Source organism: Leucoraja erinacea, chromosome 13 (assembly GCF_028641065.1).
Source record: "Leucoraja erinacea ecotype New England chromosome 13, Leri_hhj_1, whole genome shotgun sequence".
Classification (NCBI taxonomy): domain Eukaryota; kingdom Metazoa; phylum Chordata; class Chondrichthyes; order Rajiformes; family Rajidae; genus Leucoraja; species Leucoraja erinaceus.
The window spans coordinates 4,811,896-4,830,220 of NC_073389.1; the positions used below are offsets into that span (position 1 = coordinate 4,811,896).

General features: G+C 44.4%; 1 protein-coding gene and 1 non-coding gene across 8 annotated transcripts in view; both read left to right on the forward strand.

The window, feature by feature from the left end:
- The window catches only part of LOC129702560 (capZ-interacting protein-like), a 51,290-nt gene that overhangs the window by 23,452 nt on the left and 9,513 nt on the right, over positions 1–18,325 (forward strand). For 5 of the 7 annotated variants that reach the window (XM_055644332.1, XM_055644328.1, XM_055644329.1 and 2 more), the window contains exons 2-5: positions 12,132–12,245; positions 13,925–14,026; positions 15,355–15,432; positions 16,574–16,771. In XM_055644332.1, coding sequence (XP_055500307.1) covers positions 12,165–12,245; positions 13,925–14,026; positions 15,355–15,432; positions 16,574–16,771 — 459 coding nt within the window. In that variant the 5' untranslated portion in view covers positions 12,132–12,164. Of the gene's footprint in view, positions 1–6,023; positions 6,112–12,131; positions 12,246–13,924; positions 14,027–15,354; positions 15,433–16,573; positions 16,772–18,325 lie in introns of those variants that run through there. The other 2 variants (XM_055644335.1, XM_055644333.1) reach the window with 2 other exon arrangements.
- Positions 5,898–5,969, forward strand: trnap-cgg (transfer RNA proline (anticodon CGG)). The gene has a single exon. It is a non-coding gene; the product is annotated as a tRNA-Pro (tRNA).

The window sequence follows — 18,325 nt, forward strand, 5'->3', positions numbered from 1 at the left end:
CAGGCTAACTGGTCTATAATTCCCTGTTTTCTTTCCCGCCTTTCTTAAAAAGTGGGATAACATTAGCTACCCTCAAATCCACAGGAACTGATCCTGAATCTATAGAACATTGGAAAATGATCACCAATGCGTCCACGATTTCTAGAGCCACTTCCTTAAATACCCTGGGATGCAGACCATCAGGCCCTGGGGATTTATCAGTCTTCAGTCCCATCAGTCTACCCAACACCATTTCCTGCCTAATGTAGATTTACCTTTAAACCTGTCTGCTCACAATGTTGTACAATTGATCAGCAATGGTGATATATTTCCCTATAAGGACAGTCTGAAAGTAGAGTACCTATTTGTGGTGGTGTTCCCATGTATTTACAGCTTTGTCATTCTTGGTAGTAAAGTCACAGGCTTGGTGGTGTTGGCGGGGAAAGCTAGGGGTTCTGTAGATGGCACACTGTGTGTAGGTGATGGAGGGAAAGGATATTCTTGTTGGTTGACTGGGGGCTAATCAAAATGGCTGCTTTGTGCTGAATGGTGTAGAATTTTCTGATGGTTCATTTATTCAAGCAAGTGTCGGGTGTTCTATCATCCATGGGACTTGTATTTTGTAGATAGTGGAAAAGCCTTGTGGCATCATTGTGGTGAGTCAGTTGCCAATGGATACCCAGCCTCTGACCTAGTCCTGTACCACAGTGGTGGGAGACTATGGTAATGCTAATGAATGTTAAGCATATGTGATAGGACTCTCTCCTAATGGTGATAATTGTTGGCAACACTTCTGTGCTGCCAATGTCACTTGAATTTCTCAGCTCTTGTCTGAATCTCACCTGGGCCATGGAAGATGTAATACAAATGTTATGCAATCATCAATGAATCGCTCCTTCTGACCTTCTGGAAGGAAGGTGATTGAAACTCGCCAGCATGGACAGGATGCTTCATGGTATTGGCCTTGGGTCATGAAGCAGATCTTCCATTGATTTGAAGCCAGCATCCAAGTTATTGAAAGGGCATAACCTTCGACAACTGGTGAATAGGAGACTCGAATGGCCAAATGGCCTTCTCCTTCACCTATTGTTTATTGCTTATTTACCTTCCTGCCATTTGTGATGACTGTGGCTCCAACTGATAGACCTGGTCTGCTCCATAAAGGGATTCTCTCCCCTTTGCTGTATCAGTCCCCAAGTCGCCCCTTCCACAATCACCTTAAATAGCAGGATAAGGCAGAGTGTAGGCCTGCAATCAAACATAAGACGCTAGTCCTGTTCTGCTGTCTCTAGATCTGGTATCTCTTCAACAAGGCTCTTTAAAGCTGTCGCCATCAGTCTGAAGAAGGGTTTCGGCCCGAAGCGTTGCCTATTTCCTTCGCTCCATAGATGCTGCCACACCCGCTGAGTTTCTCCAGCACTTTTGTATACCTCATGTATTTTAGGAACTATACTTTGTGCATCTGGATATTGTTTTAACATTATTTTCAACTGGTCATGTAGCTGTACAGCACAGAATCAGGCCCTTCGGCCCACCTATCTACACCAATGGCATAGAGGGCTAGTACCATTTGCCTGTATTTACCCATATCTCTCTAAACCTTTCCTATCCATATACCTGTCTATATATCGTTTATGTCATAATTGGATCTGCTTCTCTAGCTTTCTCTGGCCACTCTTTCCAGATTATCCTCTGAATGGAAAAGTTCCATCTCTCCTGTCTCACTTTAAACCTGTGCCCTCTAGTTCTAGAATCCTCTTCCCGGGGAAAAAGACAGGTGCGCATTCACTTTATTCCCTTCAGCCTTCAAGGATCTATTGTTTCTGCAACAACATGCCCTTTCATTCTGTGCCATTTTGTAGGTTAAATTGCCTTTCCTCATTCTTCCCAAATCAAATATCTGTCTGCGATTTACCCCTCTGCCCATTTTACCAGTCTGTTACCACTCACTTCACTATTTCATGCATCTCAAGTAAAACTACTTTTAAAATGCAACTGGGTGGGGAAATTGCACTTGGGTCCACCGCTACCCCTTCCTGAGCTGTGCAACAGCTCTATGTTTGGTGTACCACAAAGGCGGTGGCACTTACACACACATCCAACGTATCTCTTGTCATGGCCCAATGAATTTATTCTCTTGAACTCACTGCTAAATGAACCATACTTTCCCCTTCAGTGTTGACAATGATACCATTTCTATTTATATAAAAATAGTATGACCTTCCAAATGTAAAACATTTCAATTATTTTTGGTATTTTCATTTCTAAATAAGATTTCTACAAGGAATTGATTGCGATATTGAACTTGGTGCTACAGTATGTTCACTGTCTTTGGAATTCTCATTCAATGTTACGAAAATACAGTGCTTGTTCTTGTGCCGATATGTGCCAGCACAGCACACTGGCATGTTTAAAAAGTTAAACCTCATTATTTTGTTTTCCGACTATGTGACATGTATGTGAATTCATTGTGCATAGTGGTACCTTATTGTCTACAAATAAAAAGCATTCTAAATTTGCTTCAGAAATCTGCTGGAGTGATATGTGGAATATTTACTTAGCTATTCCATTTGCTTGGGTTATTAAGGCAGTTGTGATAAAACCCCAGCGACAATATTAATGCTCAAATCTCAGCAGGGAGAATGTCTCTTGCAGTGACATGTAGGGTATAAAATCAGTGAATCAGTATTCCAAAATTATTTGGCAAAGTGAGGGGTGAAGTGTTTAAATATCACATGCAATTGTCTTGTATTTACATAATCTATGAGCAATAATTGCAGGAAGAAAAGTCTGTGTGTGGATGGCAGAACTCTTGCAGCAAATGCTGACATCAGTTAGAAATTTCAAAGAGCAGTATGACAGAGGAAAATAAATCCAGTTTGATAATGACTATCTTTTATTCAATGGCCCCGCAGTTATTAAAATCTTTATATGATAGACACAATTTTCAATATGATTGAGGCCAATGAAACTGAACATCAGGAAGGACATCTATTGGGCAAATTTAACTCCTCGTCTTGTAAGGAAGACACAAAATGCTGGAGTGACTGGGTGGGTCTGGCAGCATCTCAGGAGAACATGGATAGGTGATGTTTCAGGTCGGGACCCTGCTTCAGACTCGTGGAGTTACTCCGGCACTTTGTGTCGGCTTTTGTGAACCAGCATCTGTAGTTGCTTGTGTCTACTTTTCTTGCCTTGTAATCTGTTTTGCTTTAAAGTCAAGAGCCATTGGAAGGTGAAGGGGGAGTTGGTGGTTTTGCCTCCTCTGTCTTCAGAAAGCATCCTAAATTCCATGGTCACTTTGGCAACTGGGACATGGTGATCCTGGTGCACAGAAGCGGAGAGGAGGCTACTGGAGGCAACGGGCGGCATGTTTGCAGAGACTGCGGTGTTGGTAGAGGCTGCTGCGGGAGGTCCTACAGCAGCCGGGCAAGCGAGTAGATCAAGCGCAGCCTGCGACAGCTGCACGGACCGGCGGTGGCAGGCATCGCGCTGGGCCAGGCCCACCCCTACATCACCCATCCAGTGCTGCCAGGACACTGGGGGAGAAATATGAAATGGTTATCTCCTTAGATCTTGATCAGATTTGATTTCAGAGACTTGAAAGTTTGCAAGATGGCACCGGACGTGGTGGTGCTCGTGACAATAAACTAAACTAAACTCTTTGCACGCTGTCCCCAAAGAGGATCCTCTATTAGAAACATAGAAAATAGGTGCAGGAGTAGGCCATTCGGCCCTTCGAGCCTGCACCGCCATTCAATATGATCATGGCTAATCATCCACTCAGTATCCTGTACCTGCCTTCTCTCCATACCCCCTGATCCCTTTAGCCACAAGGGCCACATCTAACTCCCTCTTAAATATAGCCAATGAACTGGCCTCAACTACCTTCTGTGACAGAGAATTCCACAGATTCCCACTCTCTGTGTAAAAAATGATTTTCTCATCTCGGTCCTAAACGACGTCCCCCTTATCCTTAAACTGTGACCCCTTGTTCTGGACTTCCCCAACATCGGGAACAATCTTCCTGCATCTAGCCTGTCCAACCACTTAAAAATTTTGTAAGTTTCTATAAGATCCCCCCTCAATCTTCTAAATTCTAGCGAGTACAAGCCGAGTCTATCCAGTCTTTCTTCATATGAAAGTCCTACCATCTCAGGAATCAGTCTGGTGAACCTTCTCTGTACTCCCTCTATGGCAAGAATGTCTTTCCTCAAATTAGGAGACCAAAACTGTATGCAATACTCCAAGACCCTGTATAACTGCAGTAGAACCTCCCTGCTCTTATACTCAAATCCTTTTGCTATGAATGCTAACATACCATTCCCTTTCTTCACTGCCTGCTGCACCTGCATGCCTACTTTCAATGACCGGTGTACCATGACACCCGGGTCTCATTGCATCTCCCCTTTTCCTAATCGGCCACCATTTAGATAATAGTCTACTTTCCTGTTTTTGCCTCCAAAGTGGATAACCTCACATTTATCCACATTATGCTGCATCTGCCATGCATTTTCCCACTCACCCAACCTATCCAAGTCACCTTGCAGCCTCCTAGCATCCTCCTCACAGCTAACACTGCCCCCCAGCTTCGTGTCATCCGCGAACTTGGAGATGTTGCATTCAATTCCCTCTTCCAGATCATTAATATATATTGTAAATAGCTGGGGTCCCAGCATTGAGCCTTGCGGTACCCCACTAGTATCTATTACCATTATTTTGCACTTCTTTTGCATATGATTGCACTAATATATAGTATGATTTCACTGAATAGCACGCAATTCGAAGCTTTTCACAGTATCTCTGTATATGTGACAATAACAAAGTAAACTAAACCAAACTTTACCTGCTCGTGTCAGACTTTGTGCTCTTGTGCCAGATTCGAGCATCTGCAATTCCTTATGTTTCTTAATCTTTACCTGCCCATGTCACACAGACAAGTATCCACCATGTTAGTTGTGAGTCACGAAAAACATGTGAAAGTTTGAGCACCAATTTTATATCAGAATTTTGCAAAAGGTATTATTTTATTCAGTAGCTAGTCAAAAATACTGGAGAAACTCAGCGGGTGAGGCAGCATCTATGAATAGGTGACTTTTCGGGTCGAGCCCCTTCTTCAGAATGATGGGGGGGGGGGGCAGGAAGAAGAAAGGAAGAAATGCAGACAATGGGCTGTGGGAGAGCTGGAAAGGGGAGAGGAAAGAAGGAGAAAGCAGGGACTACCTGAAATTGGAGGAGTTAATAAAACTCCTCCCCTTTCGATTTTCCAGCATCTGCAGTTCATTCTTGAACATTATTTTATTCAGTGTTTTTTTTTTTCATGGACAAAGTAATGGTGCTTAACTGTCTAGCGATGCTGGTGTGCCGTACCATGGCAAACAGTTGCACTGATATTATTCACTGTGCAACACAGTTTACCAGCCAAGTTGTGAGACAGTTATGCAGGGCTGACGATGCTGATAATGGCATTTCTGGCACAGTGCCATCTCCAAGGCTGGGCTTGCCATAATTACTATCTGTTTGTACTTCACAATGCCCATGAGAGACAGTGCAGGCGGCTCTGTGAAGCCTGGGTGTGATGGCCCATATTTAAAGATATCACTGCTGCCACTGCCCATGAATATTTTCAGCCATGAGTCTCTTTCATCTGTAGGTCACATTGACCTAAAGCTCCAACAATGCACTGATAGCTGGATGTATATTTAAACCAGAACGTTTCTATTTATGTCTCCCTTACGTGAAAGATACCAAAGGTGTGAACAGAATGCATCAGGAGGGATGTGTCATTGGAGCTGGCTGCTGGCTTCCAGAAAAAATACATTGGAAGCAGATGAAATGATTAATGATTAGTCTGTTATCTGTCCGTTCAGCTTAACATTTGGTGCAGTCACACAATGGTGAAGAAGTAAGTTACAGCCGGCTTGTTGGTCTAGGGGTATGATTCTCGCTTCGGGTGCGAGAGGTCCCGGGTTCAAATCCCGGACGAGCCCGATTTGGGCAGGCACAGTGAAGGGCAGCGCCAGAGACCCGGGTTCAATCCCGATTACTGTACGGAGCTTGTATGTCCGCCCGTGACCTGAGTGGGGTTTCTCCAAGATCTTCGGTTTCTTCCCACATTTCAAAGACGTGCAGGTTTGTAGATTCATTTTTTTGGTAAATGTAAAAATTGTCCCTACTGGATGTAGGATAGTGTTAATGTGCAGGGATCGCTGGTCGGTGCGGACCCAGTGGCTGGTGCTGTATCTCTAAACTAAACACCGCTAAGTGTGAGTAATAGTTAGTTTTGCCCAGCTCGAGGGCCTGGGCTAAATGGAGAGTTTGGGCAGCCTAGGATTTTATTGCTTGGAGTGCAGGAGGATGAAGGGTGGTCTTATAGAGGTGCATTAGAGGGGAGGGGGGGGGGGGGAAATAGATAAGGTGAATCCAAGGTAGGGGAATCACGAACTAGAGGCCAAAGGTTATTCATTCGGGCAGTGGTACGCTGGTGGCTGTATGGAATAAGATGCCTGGTGAGATAGTTGAGGCAGGAACTATAATGACATTTGGACAGGTACATGGATAGAAATGGTTTGGAGGAATATGGGTCAAGCACTGGCAAATAGGGCTAGCACAGATGAGAGTTGGGCCTAGTGGCCTGTTTCTGCGCTTTATGTCTCCGTAACATCCGGCCCGAGGAAATAATTGTAAACTAGACTAAGTGGGACCCGTTGGGTCCCAGCTTCACGGGAGGCCTAGTCCCCCAACACAATATTCCGCCTCTCCACCAATTCCAATATACACACACACAGACTCACACACATACACACTCACACATTCACATTTAGACTCACACACACACTCACAATACAGTGGCTTGCAAAAATGTTCATACCCCTTGAACTTTTCCACATTTTACCACAGAAAAGCATCCCCACAGCATGGTGCTGCCACCACCATGTTTCACAGTGGGGATGGTGTGTTCAGGGTGATATGCAGTGTTAGTTTTGCACCACACATAGCGTTTTGCATTTAGGCCAAAAAGTTCAATTTTGGTCTCATCTGACCAGAGCTCCTTCATCCACATGTTTGCTGTGTCCCCAACATGGCTTGTGACAAACTGCCAACGGGACTTCTTATGGCTTTTTTTCAACAATGGCTTTCTTCTTGCTACTCTTCCATAAAGGCCCGATTTGTGGAGTGCACGATTAATAGTTGTTCTGTGGACAGATTCTCCCACCTGAGCTGTGGATCTCTGCAGCTCCTCCAGAGTTACCATGGCTGCTTGGCTGCTTCTCTGATCAATGCTCTCCTTGCCTGGTCTGTCAGTTTAGGCGGACGGCTATGTCTTGGTAGGTTTGCAGTTGTTTCCATTTTCGGATGATGGATTGAACAGTGCTCCGTGAGATGTTCAAAGCTTGGGATATTTTTTTATAACCTAACCCTGCTTTAAACTTCTCCACAACTTTATCCCTGGCCTGTCTGGTGTGTTCCTTGGGCTTCATGATGCTGTTTGTTCACTCATAGAAACATAGAAACATAGAAATTAGGTGCAGGAGTAGGCCATTCGGCCCTTTGAGCCTGCACCGCCATTCAATATGATCATGGCTGATCATCCAACTCTGTATCCCGTACCTGCCTTCTCTCCATACCCTCTGATCCCCTTAGCCACAAGGGCCACATCTAACTCCCTCTTAAATATAGCCAATGAACTGGCCTCGACTACCCTCTGTAGCAGAGAGTTCCAGAGATTCACCACTCTCTGTGTGAAAACAGTTCTTCTCATCTCGGTTTTAAAGGATTTCCCCCTTATCCTTAAGCTGTGACCCCTTGTCCTGGACTTCCCCAACATCGGGAGCAATCTTCCTGCATCTAGCCTGTCCAACCCCTTAAGAATTTTGTAAGTTTCTATGATCCCCTCTCAATCTCCTAAATTCTAGAGAGTATAAACCAAGTCTATCCAGTCTTTCTTCATAAGACAGTCCTGACATCCCAGGAATCAGTCTGGTGAACCTTCTCTGCACTCCCTCTATGGCAATAATGTCCTTCCTCAGACTTGGAGACCAAAACTGTACGCAATACTCCAGGTGTGGTCTCACCAAGGCCCTGTACAACTGCAGTAGAACCTCCCTGCTCCTATACTCAAATCCTTTTGCTATGAAAGCTAACATACCATTCGCATTCTTCACTGCCTGCTGCACCTGCATGCCTACTTTCAATGACTGGTGTACCATGACACCCAGGTCTCGCTGCATCTCCCCTTTTCCTAGTCGGGCACCATTTAGATAATAGTCTGCTTTCCTGTTTTTACCACCAAAATGGATAACCTCACATTTATCCCCATTATACTGCATCTGCCAAACATTTGCCCACTCACCCAGCCTATCCAAGTCACCTTGCAGTCTCCTAGCATCCTCCTCACAGATAACACTGCCCCCCCCCCCCCCCCCAGCTTAGTGTCATCCGCAAACTTGGAGATATTGCCTTCAATTCCCTCATCCAGATCATTAATATATATTGTAAATAGCTGGGGTCCCAGCACTGAGCCTTGCGGTACCCCACTAGTCACTGCCTGCCATTGTGAAAAGGGCCCGTTTACTCCTACTCTTTGCTTCCTGTTTGCCAGCCAGTTCTCTATCCACATCAATATTGAACCCCCAATGCCTTGTGCTTTGTATACTAATCTCTTTTGTGGGACCTTGTTTGTATACTAATCTCTTATGTGGGACCGTGTCGAAAGCCTTCTGGAAGTCCAGATACACCACATCCACTGGTTCTCCCCTATCCACGCTACTACCCCTGTAGTTACATCCTCGAAAAATTCTATAAGATTCGTCAGACATGATTTACCTTTCGTAAATCCATGCTGACTTTGTACAATGATTTCACCACTTTCCAAATGTGCTGCTATCCCATCTTTAATAACTGACTCTAGCAGTTTCCCCACTAATGTTCTCTAACAAAACTCTGAGGCCTTCACAGAACAGCTGTATTTATACTGAGATTAGATTACACACAAGTGGACTCTATTTACTAATTAGGTGACTTCTGAATGCAATTGGTTGCACTGGATTTTATTTAGAGGTATCAGAATAAAGGGGACTGAATACTTTTGCACGCCACACTTTTCAGTTTTTTATTTGTAAAAAAATTTGAAAACCATGTATCATTTTCCTTCCACTTCACAATTATGCACCGCTTTGTGTTGGTCTATCACATAAAATCCCAATAAAATACATTTACGTTTGTGGTTGTAACGTGACAAAATGTGGAAAAGTTCAAGGGGTATGAATACTTTTGCAAGCCACTGTATATATGACAGTAAACCTTCTTGAATCTACTCGCACGGCTGAGCGCGGCCTCTCCACTGTGGGGCTTCCCAGTTAGCAGCACTTTCGCAATCAGCGTGACCTCTGCACTTACTGGAAATTACGTAATCAGTGCAGCCTCTGCACTCACCGGAAATTACGCAATCAGCGCGACCTGTCCACTAAGCGAAAGTCACAAAATGAGCGGGACTTTTGGACTAAACACAGTCGGACGTAATAAAGCAATTATTCCTTCCAAACAGTCGGACCTAATAAAGCATTGCAGTTTCAAGCACGGGCAGGGCAGCAGGCCAAACAACTCATGGCATTGTCATTAAAGGCTAACAAATCATTCATTGCAAGTACATTGCAGACTCACAGTTCAGTTGATTCACAGCTTTAGAATGACAGTCGTGTCCTCTCCCTCGCGATCTTGCAGAGTGACTGACTCGCGTCCAGGCACCCGGGGTTTTATAGTCCTGCCCCCCCAGCAGGAGCGTTACCTTCATCGCGGTGATTGACAGGCGAGAGGACCAAGAAAAAGATCTCAAAGTTTTTTTAACTCGTAACTTTTTTATTTTCATCGATGGGAAAAATCCTCGGAGCTGCCTCAGTGGAGGAGGACTGTGAGTAAGATGGCCAGGGTAGCCTTTTTTCTAAAATCGATCTAATGCGCAGATAGTAAGTGGTCAAGATGAGACTTTTAATTATATAAGATATGAGGCATTATTCCCTGTGAATATTATTTTGAAGAAAATTCCATAATTTCTGAAATGTTTGTTTAATTTTATAGTTTATTTTAATTGGTGCTCTAGCATCTATCTTAATCCCAGAGGTGTGCAGCTATCTGTAATTCCCTGAAAATTCTTCAGCCTGCTTGCCTTTGGTGTCCACTGGTGCTACACAATGCCGAGAACTATACTCTGCACACTGTGTCTTCCCTTTTGCTCTTGTCTATTGTACTTGAGATTGTCTTGATTGTACGTATAATATTAGCTGTTCTGTTTGGGTAGCATTCAAAACAAAGCTTTTCACCGTACCTCGATACGTGACAATAAACCGAAACCTTTTTAATTTCAAAATAGACTTTATTCAATTGATATATACAATTCCTGAACCATTCAAACAAACAAGATTCATCCGACATTTTCGGAGACTATACAAATTTTCCCAGTACAATTTTTTACATTTGTCAAATTTCTCAAATACCGAAACCTTGGTGATATTGTTGGTGAACTGCACAAATTCCCAATGGATTACAACAGTCGGAATCTGAGGAGGTAAAGTCGTTGCAACACACTCCTAAACCACAGTGGGTGAATTTGTAAAAGATCTGTGGCAAGTGTTGTTGGTTCACTGCTGCCTGGAATATCAGGCACACATCCTTGCTAGATGTTATTAATAGCTGGTCACCACTGAAAACCAGGACATTGTATATCAGAAAATGAGAGGGGGTTCAAAAAATGTGGTTTTGCAATGGGTTGAGATAGGATATTCTGACAGTCCTGTTTGCAAATAACATTTCCAGTTGGCACAATAAAACAACAAAGTTGCTTAGTTCAGCATTTGACAGTGGTCTGAAAAACAAAACCACACCAGGGCACCCCTGCTTGCAAGTTAGAAAAACAATCTCCTGGTGAAACCTTTAACCTGCATTTAAGCTTCAATATGGACCATTCAATTGACATAAAGGTTTTGTACAAGTAGTTTTTGAACGATCCTAATTGATGCTTCATTGTGACACGGGTAACTGCAGGTGTTGGAAGTTTGAACTGGAGGAACTCTGCAGGTCAGGCAGCATTTTGGAATGTGACGCTTCTTATACTAATTTGGAAGTTCCACTAACCCAAAGCCAAAAGTATGAATGGAATTTAACACAAGATCAAAAAGAACGACATATGCTGGAAATCTAAATAAGCCCAGAGCATGTCGGAAGCATTCTGCAGGTCAAGCACCAGCGATAGAGATGCAACTAGTTAATGTTACAGGTTGAAGACCCTTCTTGAGAAATTGCAACAGTTGACAAAGAATTTACACCTGAAATATTAACTCTTTTACCCTTCCCACAGAAGCTGCGTGAAATGCTGACTGTTTGCCAGGTCTAAGTGAATTAAATTGTTGAATTAATGTTGGGGAAACTGTTGTTATTGTACATTATAAGGGAACTTTGGCAAATTGAATTTAATGTTTTGCATGAAGAGCAACAGATGTACTGCATGCATTTGCGTGCCTGTAATTATTATGTGACCAGGAACCATTCAATGAGCAGTGGTTTCTTTATTGTCACGTATACCAGGTGCCGTGAAATACATATTTTGCATACAGCTCAGCCAGATTATCCCAGTACATAAGCACAATCACCCCGGTCAATACAGTATGCATAGAGCAGCCCATTGAGTCTATATGCAAGAGGTGCCATTGGGGCACCATTTTGCAGTCCTAGCTGCAGCTGACCACAAAGCCCGTTGCAGCCGTCTCCTCCATTCTGGTCGTTCTGCAAACTGATGTCCCTCTCCGTGCCTAGCCATCCAGCCCTTGTTCCCCCAGGGGGCGTCTCCTGCAGCTGACCTCGAGGGTGCGAAAGGTAAGGACCCAGTTCCTCTCATTGGGCCCTTTGTCCAGCATCCCTCACTGTCTCCCTCCACCTCCTCTCCGTGGATTGCCAGGCCCCAGGACCTCCAGCGGCCCACTCCACCAACGAGGCCTTGCACTGTTACCTGCCGCCGCTCTGCTCTGCTGGCCTTGGGTCCCTCATCTTTAGTCCATGGTGTGAGCAGAGGCCAGGCTCGGCAGCAACCTCTCCGGGCTGGTTCTCGTTGCCATTAAACAAAGACCGTGTCCTTCACTTATATTTCTGCTTCTATCCAGTCTAGGAGACCTCGGGAAATCCCAGTCCAAGCAATGGAAGAAAAACCCACATCAGTTGCTGCATTAGCTTCAAAATTCAACCACAAGACCAGCACCACCTTGGAAAAGGACGAGGCATGTATTCCAGTCATTTTGCGAGAATAGTGTCTCTCATGGATTCATGAGTTGCAAATAATGAAACTTGGCATCAGTAATGGCGCTGATATGAAAGGCCTAAAATGTTCTATGAATGTATGATGAACCCAAACCCATTTAGGTTCTACGCCCACACTTGCCCTGTTTGGTCACGGAGGTAATGTCTCTGACACGGTGAGGGTCTGTCTCCTGATCCACCCCTTTTGCAAGCTGTAAGTCCCAACCTTGCGGTGTGCCTGTCAAAACTGAATTATTTTTCCATCGGCAAACTAATATGATTTCAATAAATGACAGATTATTTAATCTTTTTACGGATTTTCCAAATAATTATCAAATGATTCTTATTCAATTCATAATGTGTTATACTGATCTCTGGGCCTGGATCTCAACTACTGCGCTGCAGTACCTGGAAGTATTTGCTGTGATGATCTGTCCAGGTTCTTAGTTTTTTTAGTTTTATGGATACAGCATGGAAACGGGCCCTTCAGCCCACTGAGTCCGCGCCGATCAGCGATCCCCACACATTAACGCTATCCTAAACCCACTAGGGACAATTTTTACATTTAACAAGCCAATTAACCAACAGACCTGGACGTCTTTGGAGTGTGGGAGGAAACCGAAGATCTCGGAGAAAACCCACGCAGGTCACGGGGACAGCGTACAAACTCCGTACAGACAGAACCCGTTGTTGGGATTGAACCCAGGTCTTGGGCGCTGCATTCACTGTAAGGCAGCAACTCCACCGCTGTGCCTCCGTGACCGCCCAATGTGGGGGGAAACCAGAGCACCCAGCGGAAACCTACAGGGAGAATGCGCAAACTTCACACAGTTAGCACCCGAGGTCAGGATTGAACCTGGGTCTCTGTTGCTGTGAGGCAGAAGCTTGACCAGTATGTCACCACGGTTCAAGAGCAGCTTCTTCACAGCAAAGACCGGGCTCTTAAACACTGCACGAATCGGGAGCTGCGGACTCCGGCCGCGGGAGGCGGCTGATCGGGAGGTCCGGGCCGCTGAGGAGGGGGATGTTCACCGTCGGGGTTCGGCGTCGGCGTTCCACCAGCCGGCGTGAGGGCCTTAACATCGGGCCGCCCGGTGCGGCGACTGCGGGTGCTCGGAAGGCCCAACCACGGATGAACATCTGGGAAGATCGGAGGGGAGGCTGGCTGGACTATGGTGCCTTCCTCACCTTGGTGCCACTGTGTTGTGTCGTGGACTTTCTGTGTTTGTGCTTTTTTTTTTAATTTCTATTTTATTTTTTTAATATGTTTTAATATTTATTATTTATTTTTATGATACTGACTAAAGGGAAATTCATTTTGTTGTCTCTAATTGAGACAATGACAATAAATTTGAATACAATACAATACAATACAATACGAAGCTAACCTCAGTAGCCATGATCTTCTAGGGACCCTGACTTTGCTTGATCAACGGACTTTGGTTTTGCACTATTATGGTTAACTAGTGCTACTGATTATTAATTTATTGAATATTTTACATTTATCTGAGTGATATTGTATTTATAAGCCTGTAAGCTGCTGCAAGTAAGAATTTAATTGTCGGAACATATGACAATGAAACATTCTTGCTGCCCTTCTATAATTTGTGAAAAATTTGCAAGTTGCTTTGAAAAAGACGTTTGTTCATTCTTTGCACAGAAACTCCCCAGAGGACCAATTCGGAAAAAACCTCCTTGCTCACTTCCTCTATTTGGTATTAGGAATCATTTGAAAACTGAAACAGACCATAATGGAGAGCAGGTAAGGCATTGATGTTTTGGAACATTTCTAATTCCACTATCATATAAAGTGTATCCCGTAAATTACATTATCCCTTGACACTTGAAACGTTAGCATTTGTGAATGCTTGGACATTTTCAGTTGTGGATATTGCTGGCACAATTGCTCCCAACCCCTTGCTACCCTTGGGAAGATGGTACTGAGAGTGTGCCGTCATCTTGAGCCCTTGCGGTCTCCTTCATCACTCAGGACTTCAGCTCGGTGATGATGTGTGGTATACTTTCAGTCGGGATAGTGGGAAGTATGCAGCGTCTGAAGTCCCATGCCCTTGGTGCTGTAGACCTGCACGCCATGAAGGACAGGAGTTTGGGTGTTGCCAGCGTAGCCTAGGCAAATAACTGGTGCAGTTTGTCAGGGATATGGACTGATATAAGGTGAAGGAGCTAACATTTGGCAGGTCTCAAGTGACCTTTACGAACTTCTACAGATGCAATATAGAAAGCATACTGTTGCTTTGGGGAAAATCTCTGCCCAAGGCCACAAGAAATTGTAGATGTAACTTAGTCCATCCCACAGATTGGACTTCCCATCACTGACACCATCTATCTTCATGCTGCCTCAGAAAATCAGCCACCATAATCAAAGACCTGTCCCGCCCCTGTCATTCCTTCTTTTCCCCACTACCGTCAGGCAAAAGGTACAGATGCTTCAAAGCATGCACCACCAGATCCAGGAACAGCTTCTTCCCCTCTGTTATCAGGCTTCTGACCATTCCTTCCACAAGCTAGGCCACTGTCCGATCCACCTCTACCCCATTGAGGCCATTGGACTTTGTCTATGGAACTGATGCGCTACAACCCTGTGAACTATATTCTGCACTCTGTATCTTCCCCTTTGCTCTATTGTACTTGAGTTTGACTTGATTGTGTTTATGTGTGGCATATCTGAAGTGCTTCTTCGACAGCATGCAGAGCAATGCTTTTCAATGTACTTCTATACACGTGATAGTAATAAACATACTTGGCTAATAAATTAATTACAATACAATGACAATAAACCTAGCCACAATGACAAATCCACTTGCTTTTCTGGTCAATGGGAACCCCCTGAATGTGAACAGTGGGCTCAGCGATGACAATGTGTTGAATGGTTCAACTTGTTCTGAAAACATCATTGTTGGGCACTTCTGTGGCACGATTGTGACTTGCTGCTTATAGGCCTCTGCCCACACGTCACCCTGGTCTTGCTGCATTAAGTCATCAACTGCTCCATTTGCTAAAATACTCCAATTAGAATAGAAAGCGTTGAAGTGTTTTGCAACCCATTTCTTCTACTTTATATGTACACAGAAGCCACCAATTAACGAAGCCTCTCGTCAGCCAAAACTGAAAATGAAAAACTCCTCTGCTCTCATTGAGAAGCTCCAGGTATGTTTGGGAATGTTTGCTACCGTTGCCTGTGTCTGCAGGGCAGTGGGTGTGCAGCACAGCCCATGGTAAAATGTCAGGCAGCGTTTAAAAACTTTATTTATTTATTTTATTTATTAAGAACAAGTAAAGACATTAAAGACATTAATAGTAACAAAATCGAAATTATCAAACAATTGGACATTACAATCAATATTTACAAGCAATGAAAAGGACAAAGCAAATTTCCAATGTCCAACTCTGTGTCTGTACAAGCTCGAAAAGGAGTGAGAAGAAGAATAACTTATTAAATCTCACCCCTTTTCTCCAACACTTCTACCATATTTAAAAATCAATTAATTAATAATAATAATATTACCCCAGGCAATTTCCCATAATACCTACAGACATATATATACATACAACTATTATACACATACAAACTTCATATATGAAGTAACCAAACATAAATAAACAATTGTAAAGCAATAGACAAACATTAACCCCCACTTGTCAACCATCCCCTCCATCCCGGTACCCCTTGAAAATTATTTTTTTATATATCATTTTAAAATGATTCATGAACTTACTGGGTTCCTTAACATTAACAGAGAAAGGTGGCTTACATTCTGGATGTTACATCCATTGTAGAGAAGAGTTCCTGAAGAACCCACCCAACCAGGCTCAACATTATCCACTGGCAGAAGGCATTCTGAAAACCACACGCTCCTTTCCAAAAAGCCAGTGGTTAAAGTAAAGATTGAATCATATAGGTCTTTTGCAGTCTTAGAAGGTTCTCTACTCTTTCACTCAGTTGCTAAAAGTTTAATTCTATTAAAAAAACATTTTGCCAGTATTTTGAACTCGGGAAGTATGTGACATGCCTTGGATTGTGAACCAGCCTTGGTTGTACATCTCTTATAATTAAAATCGAGCAGGAAAGCCAATGGCAGCATGAATTTCCTCACTAGTGACAATTAGTTTTTTTAAATACTCCAATCCAAAGCTGAAGCATGTGTTTGCCCGTCTTGCTGTTGGGGAGATAGATGCCTGGTGCTGGTGAGGTGCAGAGGGATGTGTGTGTGGGTGTTGGTAGTGGACAGGCATGAACAATGACCTGCAGAGCACGTGCACCTTGACCCTTCTCTCTTTCAATGTCTAGGCCACCTTGCATTTCTCCCCGACTGCCCTGATGCCTGGGCTCGGTCCAAAGAGCCCACTGAAGTCGCCCTTCTCGCCGTTTGCCAGTCCTGCCTCCACTCCTGAAAGCCCTGGAACAGCCTCGCTGTCCAGTGAGTCAGACGGGAGTGTGTCCTTGGACCAACCAAAGGAAGCTGAACCTTTACAGAGCCTGCACAAGGTAAGTTCAATCACCACCTCGAGGTATTGGCAGAGTGTGTGAACTTATCTTTTTGATTCTTTTTTTTTTAACATTAGTTTTGAGATACAGCGCGGAAACAGGCCGTTCAGTCTGCTGAGTCCATGCCGACCATTGATCACACATGCACACTAGTTCGATGTTATTCTACTTCCTCAACCACTCTTGACTCCCTAGGGACAATTTATAGAGGCCTACAAACCCGCACGTCTTTGGAATATGGGAGGAAACCCATGTGATCACAGGGAGAACATGCAGACTCCACACCGACAGCGCCCTAAGGACAGGGTTGAACCCAAGTCTCTGGCACGGTGAGGCACTGGGTCAAGCTGTGTTACTGTGCTGGCCTTTAACCCCCAAAACAGCCTGTGCCATTCATGTGCTGTTTGGTGCATGTCTTGGTGAACCTATACAGGGAGAAGTTGACGCCTTTGTCATTTCCTCCGCCCATCTACCAATCAAAACCCCCTCACCTGTATCCACCCATCACTTGTGTAGGAAGGAACTACAGATGCTGGTTTATACCAAAGATAAACACAAAATGCTGGAGTAGCTCAGCGGGTCAGACAGCATCTCAGGCAAAAAGGAATAGGTGACGTTTTGGGTCAGAACCGTTCTTCAGACTGAATGATATCTCTATATTTCAGGCTGAAGAAGGGTTCCGACCTGAAATGTCTTCTCCAGAGATGCTGCCTGACCCTCTGAGCTACTCCATCATTTTGTGTCGATCTTCCACCTGTCACTTGCCAAGCTTTATCCAGCCTCCACCTCTCTTTTCCAGCTATCTCCCTCCATCTGAAGATGGGTCCTGACCTGAAACGTCATCTGTCCATTCCCTCCACAGACGCTGCCTGACCTACTGAGCACTTTGTGTTTGACTATACCTGTGCCTAAGACTGACAGCATGAGGAGGAAAAGGATTTGGGTGTCCATATTGTGTGGATCAGTAGAAGATGGAGGGCTAATGAGATACTGGGGTGCCGAGAATGAGGAAGAGATGTCATTCCACAGCACATAACATTCAGCCAGAGAAGGTTATTGTAGCCTGCCTCACGCACAGCCAATAAAACATAGTGCACTCCGTGGAGTGCAGCATCTGTGGAGGGAATGGACAGATGACATTTCGGGCTGGGACTCTCCCAGGTGCAGTCTGACCCACTGAGTTCATCCAGGGTTTTGTGTTTTGTTCCATGTTTTGCTCGTTTCCAGCATCTTCCTTCTGTCCTCGTAAGCAGCCAGTTGCCCACATGTCATTTTGCCACCAGATGTGATATGAAACGGCAATTAGGCCTGTGAAGCTGGCTTGTGTGGGGCTGTTTGTGCTGGAAACACCAGGCCCAAACCCTTGAAATGCTCTGCCACTTGCTGAGCTGTGCCCCCAGGCTTAGCAGGTCCCCAAGTGGAGTGCATGGTGACCAGTGTGTACACCAATCCCATTTTGGACCAATTCTCCCAAATGTTTTCAAAACATTTTTCACATTGGTAATGATAAATTGTTTCCTGGTATTCACTGACAACTAGATACAGTATACACTC